Source organism: Eriocheir sinensis, chromosome 24 (genome assembly GCF_024679095.1).
Source record: "Eriocheir sinensis breed Jianghai 21 chromosome 24, ASM2467909v1, whole genome shotgun sequence".
Classification (NCBI taxonomy): domain Eukaryota; kingdom Metazoa; phylum Arthropoda; class Malacostraca; order Decapoda; family Varunidae; genus Eriocheir; species Eriocheir sinensis.
The window spans coordinates 17,106,373-17,119,096 of record NC_066532.1 but is presented as its reverse complement, the minus strand read 5'-3'; the positions used below and the strand labels follow the sequence as shown (position 1 = coordinate 17,119,096).

At 43.6% G+C, this 12,724-nt stretch overlaps 1 protein-coding gene across 18 annotated transcripts in view; it reads right to left on the bottom strand.

Annotated features, from left to right (window-relative positions):
- LOC127002964 (ankyrin repeat domain-containing protein 10-like) overlaps nt 1–12,724 on the bottom strand; it is a 42,239-nt gene that overhangs the window by 25,997 nt on the left and 3,518 nt on the right. For 16 of the 18 annotated variants that reach the window (XR_007756775.1, XR_007756778.1, XR_007756782.1 and 13 more), the window contains exons 2-4: nt 3,569–3,727; nt 3,000–3,091; nt 2,069–2,166 (exon numbers count right to left, since the gene is read on the bottom strand). Coding sequence is in view for 8 of the 18 variants with exons in the window: in XM_050869276.1 (XP_050725233.1) it covers nt 2,069–2,166; nt 3,000–3,091; nt 3,569–3,727 (349 nt within the window). In the remaining 10 variants the exon portion in view is untranslated. Of the gene's footprint in view, nt 1–2,068; nt 2,167–2,999; nt 3,092–3,568; nt 3,728–5,343; nt 5,675–5,754; nt 5,907–12,724 lie in introns of those variants that run through there. The other 2 variants (XM_050869281.1, XM_050869277.1) reach the window with 2 other exon arrangements.

The window sequence follows — 12,724 nt, the reverse complement described above, 5'->3', positions numbered from 1 at the left end:
ACCCTGCCCATCAACAGCCAATCAGCAGCGTTCTTACTTGGCCAGGGATCCAGCTTTTTCTGGGGAGTTGAGAAAGCTCTGGTGCCGAGTGCTGTAAAAGCCTGGTCGTGTGGCCAATCTAATCTGATGAGTTGAGGCGATACAGTGCCCACAAAGATGATCCAAACACGAAGATGATCCGGATGAATAGTACAGGGTGGCAGTGGTGTAGACCTTGATATTGTTGTCCTTTTTTACATGTGCAATACCTTTGACAGGCAGCAAGGAATGCCTGTGATACCCAGACAAACCCCCACCACCTCTTGTTTAGTGCTCGTGGAACTTGTGCAAGCACGTGCTCTCAGCCATTGATAAGAATTTGCACAGTGGGTTTGGCTGCCTGCAGATGTGTTGTATGTGGCACCATGGGGAAAAAGAACATCTGAGGAAACTCAAGCTTATTCTTCAACTTCGTGGTGAGGGAAAACTGTACAGTGAAACAAGAATGCAACTAGACTCTGTGAAAAGTGCCGTAATGTTGTGGGTAAAGCATTGTTGTTGGGGGAAGCTCACCAGGAGCTGTCTCCTCTATTCATTTTACCCACAATGCCATGGAACTTTTTGCCAAATCTAGTTGTGCTCCTAATTCAGTGTGTTTTCCTGCGACAAGAAGTTGAAGAGTAAGCTGATGAGTTCCCTCAGAAATATTCTTTTCACCCATAACAGGACATACAACACACCTACAAGCAGCCAAACATACTGTGCAAATCTTTATCAATGGCGTAAAGCACAAAATCCCACGGGCATTAAAAAAGAGGTGGTGGGCACGTCTGGGTAGTGCAGATGTTCCTGGCTGCCTGTCAAAGTTATCACACAGATATAGAGGAGGATGACAGCATCAGCACCTACACCACTGCCACCTCGTACTACTCCATTTGGATCATCTTTGCAGGCACAGTAGTCATCTGGTATCAACTGTCTAATGTTGCTGAATGGTCTGGAATTTTCTGCGTATTTGTGGTGCCAGCCCGATTTGTGTATTACTTCAGCTTGAATTGTATTTAGTAGAAGATTATACTATGCACTCCTCCATCATGGTAAGATAGGTTAATCAGCAGCCAAATCCCCCGTAAGCAATTTTACACCCAGCATATCCGTACACTGGCTGAGGTTAGCCATTGTACCGTTATGTTATGTATAAGACTGCTTAGTGAGGGAAATGGTTGCTGATTAACCTATCTCACCCTGAATGGAGGAGTACTTAGTGTAACATATTCAATAAAATGCGAGCCGAGATAATGCGCAAATGTGTCTGGTAGGACGAAAATAGGCACCACACAATTACCTAGTTGTAACATACAGCTTGTGTTACCCAGTCTCTGCATTTTCTTTTATTCAACTTTGTTCAAATTCATGAATGTTCTGAGCTAATATCTCACATCTAGACTATTCCAATCATCAATAATACTATTGGAAAAGTTTAACATCTTTAAACCCTTTCCGCAGCTTGTTTTCCTCAATTTACATCACTATTCCTCACCAACAAGTCGAACTTCATGCTACAGATCATTTACGAGTTTCCCCACCTGACCAGGCTCGTAAGGCACACCAGCATACTCACCTCAGTGCACCCGTGTTTTCTTCCATCACCTCTCCCAAAGTAATTACACTCAAGAAGAAAGGTCACACAGTCTTATTGCCATTTCAACCGGTAGTCATCCCAGACCTCACAACTGGTAATAAATATCATTACCCGCATTGGTACAAGTTACACAATTGACATATAATCTTGTTTCAGTCTTTATAAGTTGCCTCAGAACTTCTAAAATATAGACGCTGAGGATGAAAAGTTGGTTTAAGATTAAAGACAACTATATCAATGTCTGGAGAGACTGTAAACAATGTAGCTTCACTGACTGGGTGATCTTTCCTCTTACTTTTATCAGTGTTCTTGCTTCTTGAGTTTCTTTTTTGGGCCTCATGTTGCCAATGTAGGTGATCAGTATGATGATTACAGTAATGTGTGTGATAGCATGGTGGAGATATGAGTATTTGAAACCTAATAAAAAGAGTGGTATTTTAATAGTACCTTGTTTTCCTTCAACCTGCAGTAAGTAATTTGCCAGGTCAGTGTGGCTGCAGGAGTTTGCAAGCTGGGCCGCTGTCTGTCCATTGTTGTTTGGTATTCTGGAAAAACAGGAAAACTTAGTGTCATGTCTGGAGTCAACAGGGTAAGTAATGGGAGGCCAGTGACAGGCAGCAGCTACTGGAAGTCATCAGGAACATATCACTAGTCCATTAACTTAAGATGAATCCCTCCCTGCAGTGGCTGGAGTCAACAGGGTAAGTAATGGGAGGCCAGTGACAGACAGCAGCTAATGGAAGTCATCAAGGACAAGTGACTGGTCTGTTAATTTAAGTGGCTTAGTAGGTAAGGATGCTGCTAATTGGGTGTCTCTCTGGCCCTGTGTCGGGTTAAGGGTTCCCTCCCAACACATGCTCGAAGGGCCAATTGGATGGAGATAAGCAATGAGGCCACACACAGCTATAGCATATGCTCCTAACTTTACCTATACCTTTTACTGCTGTTTCGTAACCAAATAAATTCCATAACACCCAGAACATTGAGAAAGATTATGAATTATAAAAGCAGAGAATGATGTAGGAATTTATAAGATTTTTTAGCCATCCTGATAGTCTTCATCAGCAACACTGGCTGATTTGTCTTTTTGAGCTGTTTTTCAAGGCATGGTTAGTTGGTTTTGTCAATTTTTTTTTTATACCACTTTATGACTGAGTTTGCAGTATGTTACCTTAATTCTGTGAAAATCCAACACTTCTAACCATCCTAATAATGCAATTAAGAGGCCAAACTAGCAGCTTAACTTAAAAAAATACTAATATGACATTTGAATACCCTGGTGTTAGCAACTACATGCATCTCTGAAGCCTGAACTCAAAACACAGGCAGCAATGACCACCCCTGTGCAAGATAAAACTTTTATGGAGCTCACACTTACCCGACTTGAACCTTGTTGCTGAGCAGGACGTTGACGCACTCCATGGATCCTGTTCTTGCCGCCTTGTGGAGGGATGTCTCTCCAAGGTAATCCTGTGAAGGAAGCAATACCATAAGAAAATTAAAAACTTGAGTAGGTTTAGTGATGAAACTTGTTGCACTTCCATGTTCCAACAGAAGCGTAATTTCTGAACTCAAACACTGGGCCCCCCACAAACATTTATTTTAGTCAGGATTTGAGTACTATCCATCGATGGCACACTCCCTCACAAAGTGTGTGGTGGTGGCTTTAACAATACGATGGCATGATGGGAATAATTAAAATCTGGCAATCATGCAACTTTAAGTTCAGAATTACGTATAAATTTAGTATCAATTCAGAACACAAGCATTAAACTAAACTATCAGCAAAAGACAGAAACAATTGTAACCTGTAATCATGCAACCCGAAGCTCACAATTACACAAACTATTATTAATTCATAACACAAGTATCAAACCAAACTAAATCAGCAAAAAGGTAAAGGTAATGGTTACCAGATGAAATTTAGGGAAAACTAAAACTGCTTACCCGTGCATTGGGGTTCACTCCTGTCTGAAGCAGCCACAGCAGACAGTGAGGGTGCCCGGCAAACGCTGCGATGTGCGCCGGTGTCTGGGTGAACCTCGAGGTTGTCATGCCCGGGTGCACGGCCTGGCTGCTGGCCACCAACGCCTTCAAACACTCCAGCTGGGGACAGAGTACATACATTGAGAACCCAAGACAGACTGTGAAGTTACAAACCTTAAAAACTAAAAAAAAACTATGGCATCCTTGTCTTAAATATAGGCCTACTCTTGTTTGAATAGTTTGTCTTATCCTTTATTTCTATACATACTTGCTTAGTAGAATAACAATTACCAAAGTTCATCCACAGAATTCAACTTGACCTCTCAACTAAACTACGCGAGCTGCCAAAACACGAACGAATCCCAGCTATTGATCGAAAGGACATAACTACACTCAGGCTAACAAACATACCAACTCGTGAATTCTACTTCGTCTTGACAACATTTACCTATGTTCATAAGGTCGCTGTTTTAGGGGTTCAAGAACAGATGCCCTTCTTGACGTCACGCTCCGGTACTGGGATTCGAAGCCTTGGCTCTCCACTTCAACGGTTTGACGCTCTAACCACTAGGTCACCGCGCCGCCCAACATTCTAACTTGTGAATGACGACTGACAATAAAACTGACATCATGGGAAGCAGAACGATATCATTGTGCCAAGTTTCTAACCCGTGAAAGAAAAATCATCAAATGGTCGTTATTTTCAGCCGCAGCAGCCTATCACGTTAACAATTTCCAATGGCCGAGGAGATTGATCGCGTTCTCATGAGTTTATTTATCATGTTCAATTGTTCATGATATAGAAACTGTCAAATTACCACCAGCTAAGGTCATTAGACTACCCATGAAATACCCACAACTCCTACGAAAGCCTTGTCAAATATGTGTGCTTGGGCGGCGAAATGTTTTATAAGAATATGGCTCAATCTCCACAAAGGATCGACTTCTTAGTTGGACATGAGCCAATCATATACACAAACTCCCGCTGCATTTACATCAGCTTCTTTATACGGATCAACACCAAACTTATAAAACAGACAAACTTTGACATTTCCTCGCACGTCTACTCCTAAATATAACTACTTGATATCACCCCAGCAGATCTAATTAAAGAGTATGGGTCGCGGTTGTCTCTGGGTCTTACTGAACATTTTCTCGTAAGCTAACTTCTAAATACAACTTCTTTCTTTACTTTCTTTGCTATACCCCCAGCAGACGTAAAGATCATAGCCCGCTGCTGTCTCTGGGTAAAAGTTTATCATTCCCGGTGTTATGATACGAACCCCTTGAAAATAACGACCCAACGGAAACAGCTGTCAGGCTACTTTAAAAACACCGTATCTTATCAGAAACTCCCTTCGGTTTGAGCTTGACGACCACTTTTAAAAGGGGGTTCCTTGCGTAGGCATCGCTATAAAGAAGACGTGAGATTGTATGAATGCAAGCTCATTTTAAATCAAAAGAAATATCATGAAACTAGGGTCACTGGTGTGGTTGGTTACTGTAAGATGGTTATTTCAAGGACTAGTGGTTTCCAAACTCGATATGAGATAATATAGCATGTAAGGTACACGCGTTTTATTCAAGCAAACCTCTACACGCGCTTAACCACTTATGTACTGCATGAAATCGATGCGGTGATGGTTAGGCTGGGAAGTGTGTCCGGTCGCTTGCCAGCACTCCGGACAGCGTGTACTAACTGACCTCCAATCAATCAATCAATAGGGAATACTGACCTTGAATGTAGTATCCATCGACCATCACATGCGGAATTCACGTAAAGCACATACTCCTCCCCCTCACGGCCGTTACCGAAGGAGGCAGGGCTGGTGGGTCGATCAACACCGCTCCCCGGTTTGCAAGGACTGCGAGATAAGTCGACAACTCGCTGCAACGTACTACCGGCCAAGGTCTTGCTACCGGCCACCGTCTCACCCGGCCAAGAGACGAACGTGTGAACCCTTTGAACCAGTGTTATTCATATTTCTTTCACACGATTATTTGATATTGTGAACACAGAGATAAATAGTAGCTTATCTGACGCTTGTCTACGATTAAGAACATGAACCATTAACTAAAAAAATGAACATCATGGGAAATCGCAGGGCAAGCATGAAAACAAGAGGTGCTCAGCGAGTATATACTACCGGTCATGACGGCTGCGAGACGTGGGCGCTGAACAAAGCCATGAAGACGCCCGCGGCAACATAGCGCAAGATGGAGGGCATCATGCGGGCATCACCCTGCGTGGCCGGAAACGCAACACCTGGTTCCGGAAACAGACGGGTGGCAACGACATCGTCCACAACATCAAGAATAAAAGCGCAGATGAGCGGGCCACGTAGCACGGCAAATTGACAATCGGTGGACCATCAGCGCAACAGAGTGCATGGACCCCAAGAGGGCGGGGACGACCAAAGACACGGTGGAGAGACGACCTGACCCGCGTGGTCAAGACTTGCTAAGGACAGAGTGATGTGGAAGCAGTCCAGGGAGGGGTTCCTCCTTTGAGAGTGATACAAGCCTTGAATGCATGAACGAAACACATTAATCCTTTGAATCAGTGATGTTCATGTATGCTTCACACGCAGTTGTTTGATATTATTGTGTCCATAGTAATAATATAAATAGTAGCCTAGCTGACGCTTTTCTATGACAAAGAACATTAGCAATAACAGTGAAGGAACATTAACAAAGCATGTCTCGTATAATTGAGCATGACTGAATCCGAGTAAACGAGCTGATGAACATAATACTTCAAAGAGACTGTTGGAGCATCGAATACGTTCCAATCGTTACTGTTTGCAAGGTAATAGTAATAGTAATCGAGCAAGTTGAAGTCTTACGAAATAACACGAGATTTCCAGAAGACACGAAATTCGTTCCGCGGCGAAAGGTCTTCACCCATGACCAGTCGAAAGGCCAAGAGGTCACACATGAAAGTCGTGAGAGAACACAGCCCTTGTTCCCCAGTGCCTCGCTTTCTTCGCCTGCATGTGTTATCTCAGTAAGAATAAACACTCCTACCACGCGCAAGATGACGTCAGATGATTCCTAAATGTATCTCTGGCGTCTATAGGAAAACTGAAACTACTATGGGTTTCAGAGGCCGTGTAAGGCTATATCGTTTTTCGTTAACAACTTTTTAATATAGGGTCGGGTAAGGATTATAATCTGACACAGCATGTTTCAGACCTTGCCCATCCATAGTAAAGAGTAAACTCATGTTTGACAAATAAAACGCAAGTTAAAAGTGGTGGAGACAAAATGAGCCTAGAGCTACGTAGAATCCTTGCAGTGTAACCGTGTGAGTCATGCGCGAACTGCTTAAACATTGGAACCAGGAGTGGGATGACTGTGTGCTCTTCGCCTACATGGGTTAGGTTAAAATTAGCAATGCGGGGTGTATACTATGTAACAGTGTTGCCCTCCCAAACGCAGTAGCAAGAAATTCATGAATGAGCTTCCTCTAATTTTGCTGACAGAGCGGCTTCCAACGGGATATAGACGCCTGTGTATTCGGCTGCATGGATTAGGTTTGCCATGCGGGTGTGTGTATTGTGTGCCAAACGCGACCACAGTATTGTTGCCCCCCCAAACACAGTAGCAAGAAATTCATGAATGAGCTTCCTCTAATTTTGCTGACAGAGCGGCTTCCAACGGGATATAGACGCCTGTGTATTCGGCTGCATGGATTGGGTTAGCCATGCGGGTGTGTTTGTATTGTGTGCCAAACGGGACCACAGTATTGTCCCCCCAAACACAGTAGCAGGAAATTCATGGATGAGCTTCCCTTAATATGCTTACGAGGCAGATTCCAACGGGTTCGTTCTTCGCCTGCATGGGTTAGGTTAGCCATGCGGGTGCGTGTATCTCTGTGCTAAACCCAGTGTTGTCTTCCCAAACGCAGTAGCAGAAGTTTCATGGATGAACTTCCCCTAATATTAATGCTTGTAGCGCGGCTTGTAACGAATTTTGACGACTGTGTATTCTTCTCTTGCATGGATTAGGTTAGCCATTGTTGTCCTACCAAACACAGTAGCAGGAAATTCATGGATGAGCTTCCCCTAACATGCTTACAGCGCGGCTTGCAACGGATTTTAACGAATGTGTATTGTTCGCTTGCATGGTTTAGGTTAGTCATGCAGGTGTACTATAAAAATAAGTGTTGCCCTCCCAAATACAGTACCAGGAAATGCAGGGATGAGCTTCCCTTAATTTCCTAGCAGCGCGGATTGCAACGGATTCTGACGGCTGTGTACTTTCCGCTTGCATGGGTTAGGTTATAATAGCTATGGATGTCAGGGCCAGTGTTGTCCTCCCAAGCCCAGTAGCAAGGAATTCATGGATGAGCTTCCCTTAATTTCCTAGCAGCGCGGCTTGCACCGGATTCTGACGACTGTGTATTTTTCGCTTGCATGGGTTAGGTTATAATAACTATGGATGTCAGGGCCAGCGTTGTCCTCCCAAGTGCAGTAGCAAGGAATTCATGGATGAGTTTCCCCTAATATGTTTGCAGCGCGGCTTGCTACGGGATATTGATGTGGCGTGTGCCTGACTCCTCTCTCCCGTGTCCTGCAGTTGGTGTGTACCCTCTCACCCCTGGACTGCGTGACCCGATACACGCATACACGAACTCATGCCTCGATCACCCCCTCCCTACCCGCATACAGCAACCACCCCATACATATACATACCATACATACACATACACATAAATCTGATGGCCCAGCGTAAAAGTTACAGTACCGAGACGAGTGGAAATCCGCTTAACACGGACTCATGCCTCGATCACCTCCCTGTCCGCATACAACCACCACCCCATACATATACATACCATACATACACATACACAAGTTTGATGGCCCAGCGTAAAAGTTACAGTACTGAAACGAGTGTAAATCCGCTTAACACAATAATCAGGGAGTGAATCATAAACTAAAACGAGCATTATTAAGCCATTCGCCCACACTCCCTTCCTCGTCATGTTGTTATGGGTAGTTAGACGCCCCTATCTGCCAATCTAAGTCGTTATGCTTTATGGTGACACTTAATATGTACGTTGGGATGTTGCCTGTTGGTAAGGGCCGAGGACATACAACACTTTATATCTGCATGAGTAGCTGGTTTATTAACGCAAGCAGAACTCCCAGTCATCCTAACAACGAGTGAAATGTTTTAGTTTATCTTAAAGACATGTTTGCTAGTCTAACCTTCAGCCTCTATGGATATTTAGCACGCTGGTTTGCTTGTTTTGTGCATATGAGAGAGAGGATGCATTAGAGTTAAATAAAGTACAAATATGGGTTTAATTTACGCTAGAACCCTATTATTTTAGTATAATGTTTTAACGCTTAATCTGAAGGCTTGTTTGCTAATCTAACATTCAACAATCATGAATAACTATCACGCTTGTTGGCTCGTATTTGCAGAGATGAAAGACAGAACACGGAAGTCAAATAAAGTACAAATACAAGAAGTTTCGCTTGTTTAATTGTATAGCCTATTCGCGCAGATGAGAGATAGGAGAACATCAGAGTTAAATAAAGTACAAATACAGGTTTCAGAGAGTGGTAAAAACAAGTCAAACAAAGGGAGAAGAATATCCGGCAACAGCGCAAACGTTTATCCTTTAAGCAAGAGTCAGGATGTTGCCGTAAAAGAAAGAACGCACCCAAATTCAAAACGTAAGAACATGTCAAATAGAACACACAACATCCGGTAGGAGTATGAAGTGTGTCCCTCATATTAATGCGAGTCAGGATGTTGCCATAAAAGAAAGAACGCGCGCAAATCCAAAATGTAAGAACAATATCACACAGAACACACAACATCCGGTAGGAGTATGAACAGTGTCCCTCATAATAAAGCAAGAGTCAGGATATTGCCGTAAGAGAAACAACGCGGGCAAATTCAAAATCTAAGGACATGTCACAGAACCAGCTATGCCAGATTGTCGTACTCGGAGCATCACATTAACCAGCTTCTCCCCCATAAATATCACCAGGAAACAGGAATAACAAAGCATTTCAACAATAGCTCCAAATAAATCTCGTTACTGTGATCCATTAAACAGTTTTTGGGAGGGAAATCAGGAAATATGAGAAACTGAGTACGATAATCTGGCAACGTTGCACAGAACATAAGATTGGGAGTATGAACGGTGTCCCTCAAACAATGCAAGAGCCAGGATGTTGCCGTGAGAGAGAGCGCGTGTAAATTCAAACCGTAGGAACATGTCAAAAAGAAAACAACATCCGGTAGGAGTATAGTGTCCCTCATATGCAAGAAAGGCCGTTGTACTCTGTTGCTGAGCGAGGGAGCATGACCATGGAGCCAGGCAGCCAACCAGTCAGCCCGGCGCTCCACTGCATGACTTCCTGGCGAGACCCACCATTACCCCACCACGCCAGCGCACGACAGCCACCTCCACCTCCACCTCCTGCTCCTGCTCCTCCTCCTCCACCCACACACCTACGCTCATATACGCTCAAGGCTATACGAGAATGCGCTGGCTCTATTTCTTCCCTCTCCTTTTCTTCTCATCAACTTTTCTTTCCTCTACTAATCTTTCTTCTATTTCCTCTCCTTCATCCACCCACACACCTACGCTCATATACGCTCAAGGCTATACGAGAATGTGTTGGCTCTATTTCTTCTCTCTCCTTTTCTTCTCATCAACTTTTCTTTCCTCTACTGATCTTTCTTCTTTTATTTTCTCTCCTTCATCCACCCACACACCTACGCTCATATACGCTCAAGGCTATACGAGAATGTGCTGGCTCTGTTTCTTCCCTCTCCTTTTCTTCTCATCAACTTTTCTTTCTACTAATCTTTCTTCTATTTCCTCTCCTTCATCCACCCACACACCTACGCTCATATACGCTCAAGGCTATACGAGAATGTGCTGGCTCTATTTCTTCCCTCTCCTTTTCTTCTCATCAACTTTTCTTTCCTCTACTGATCTTTCTTCTTTTATTTTCTCTCCTTCATCCACCCACACACCTACGCTCATATACGCTCAAAGCTATACGAGAACGTGCTGGCTCTATTTCTTCCCTCTCCTTTTCTTCTCATCAACTTTTCTTTCCTCTACTAATCTTTCTTCTTTTATTCCCTCTCCTTCATCCACCCTTACACTACGCTCAAAAGTTTACGAGAATGCGTTTGATATTCTTATTTCTCTTCTCTCTCCTTTCCTTCTCATTTTTCTTCTCCATCGTTCTTTTTCTTCCTTGGACTAACTTTTTTTTCTTTTCCTTTCCTGCACCCACACACCTACATTCATATCTATAGGCTACGAGAACGCGCTGGCTAAACTCTCTCTCTCTCCAATCTCCTCTCCTTCTCTTCATAACTCTTCTTCATCGTTTATTTTCTTCCCTCAACTAATTTACCTTTTTTTTCTTTCCTTCCTCCACGCTCATTCGCTCAAGGCTATACGAGAATGCGCTTGCTAAATTAGCCTCTCACTTCTCTTTCCTTTCCTTCTTCATCTTCCATTTTCTTCCCGACTCGAGGTATTTTCATTTAATCGCTTAAGGCTATATGGAAATGCGCTTGCTTTGCCTTACTCTCTTCTTTTCATCTCTTTTCCATCTTTCATTTTCTTCCCTAAATCAACTTTTTCTTTTCCGTTCCTTCGCTTCTCTCCTTCGCTTACTTTCCCGTTCCTTCTCGTTTTCCTTTCCTTACCTTCCTTCTCTTGCCATTTCTTGCAAAGGAGAGAGAGAGAGAGAGAGAGAGAGAGAGAGAGAGAGAGAGAGAGAGAGAGAGAGAGAGAGATTTGTTGGTTATGACAAGTGTAATGTAGTGCAGCTTCGTGATACATAAACATGTGCAACGTACGTGTGTGTGTGTGTGTGTGTGTATGTAAAAAGCAATCGTCACACACACACACACATCCACACACACACCAAGTTTCTCCGGCTGTGATGTAAAAGAAATGTAACGCTCTCTCTCCTGCCTTCCCGCCCGTCCCCTTTCCCTCCTTGGCAACAGTGCACGATTCACCCTTGACAGTGAGACTAAATTTAATACCTCCACCTCTCCTACGTAGGGAGGAGGTAGTACCCGGCCGTGAATGTGTACCTTCCTCACGCTTTCAATCATCCTACCCTCTAACCCCCCCTCCCCCCTCCCTTATCAACCCGTTTCCTGTCGAGCATCTGTATTTTAACCCCATACACGTAGCCTAATGTATGCGTCTTGGACCGTTTCTGATCATTACTGTATTATAAGCTCTCTATCTATGCTCTCCTTACCCCAGGCGTTTTCTATGGTGGCTGTGGTGGTTAGCTCTCACTTCCTAGGATCTCCTTTTCCTCAGTCGTTCCCTGTGCTGCAACTCCAAGTCTAAATATAAATTGCCTTTCTCTGTGTATGGGATGTTTCTGTTGCTCATAATACAAGCTCTCCATCCTTAGGCTCTCCTTTCTTTAGGGGTTCCCTGTGCTTCAACTCCAAGTCAATACACAAATATCCTTCTCTCTATATATGGGTTGTGATGCCTATATTACAAGCTTCCCCTTTCCTTGGCTATTCCTTTGACATAATTTCTAACAATATCAGTGTGCCAGATTACGTTCTATACGAGTTTATGAAGATAAATCCAACATAGTAATTTAATATGTATAGCGCAAACATGCCTAGGGAAAAGTAGAAGTGCAGTAAGTATGTGGGATTCAACAAAGCTAGAGGCAGTTTGGGTCTTAGCAAAGGAGAGCTTGTAATAAGGCTGAGTATGTTGCAAAATGGCCTACGTAAATCTTGGGTTTCTAGAGTCCTTGTCATGAAGATTTCAGTCCTGTATAGCAGCTGTACGTAAGACTGAACAAGTTGGAAATATGTGGAATTCAACAAAGGCGAGACAGGTTAGCAAGGGAGTGCTTGGAGAAAGCCTGATTATGTTGCGAGGGACTACATAAATCTTGCAGTCTTGAGTTTCTCGTGTCCTTGTCTTGTATTGCAGCTGTACATAAACCTGTACTAGTTATACACCTTCTCTATGCACTTCTCTCAGGTTTAAGGTTTCACAATCTCTGTTACGAAGTCTTGTCTCCGTTGCGGTCTGACTGCGGTTGCAACTCGTAGCGTAAAGTGGTCTCGCGGTTGCGG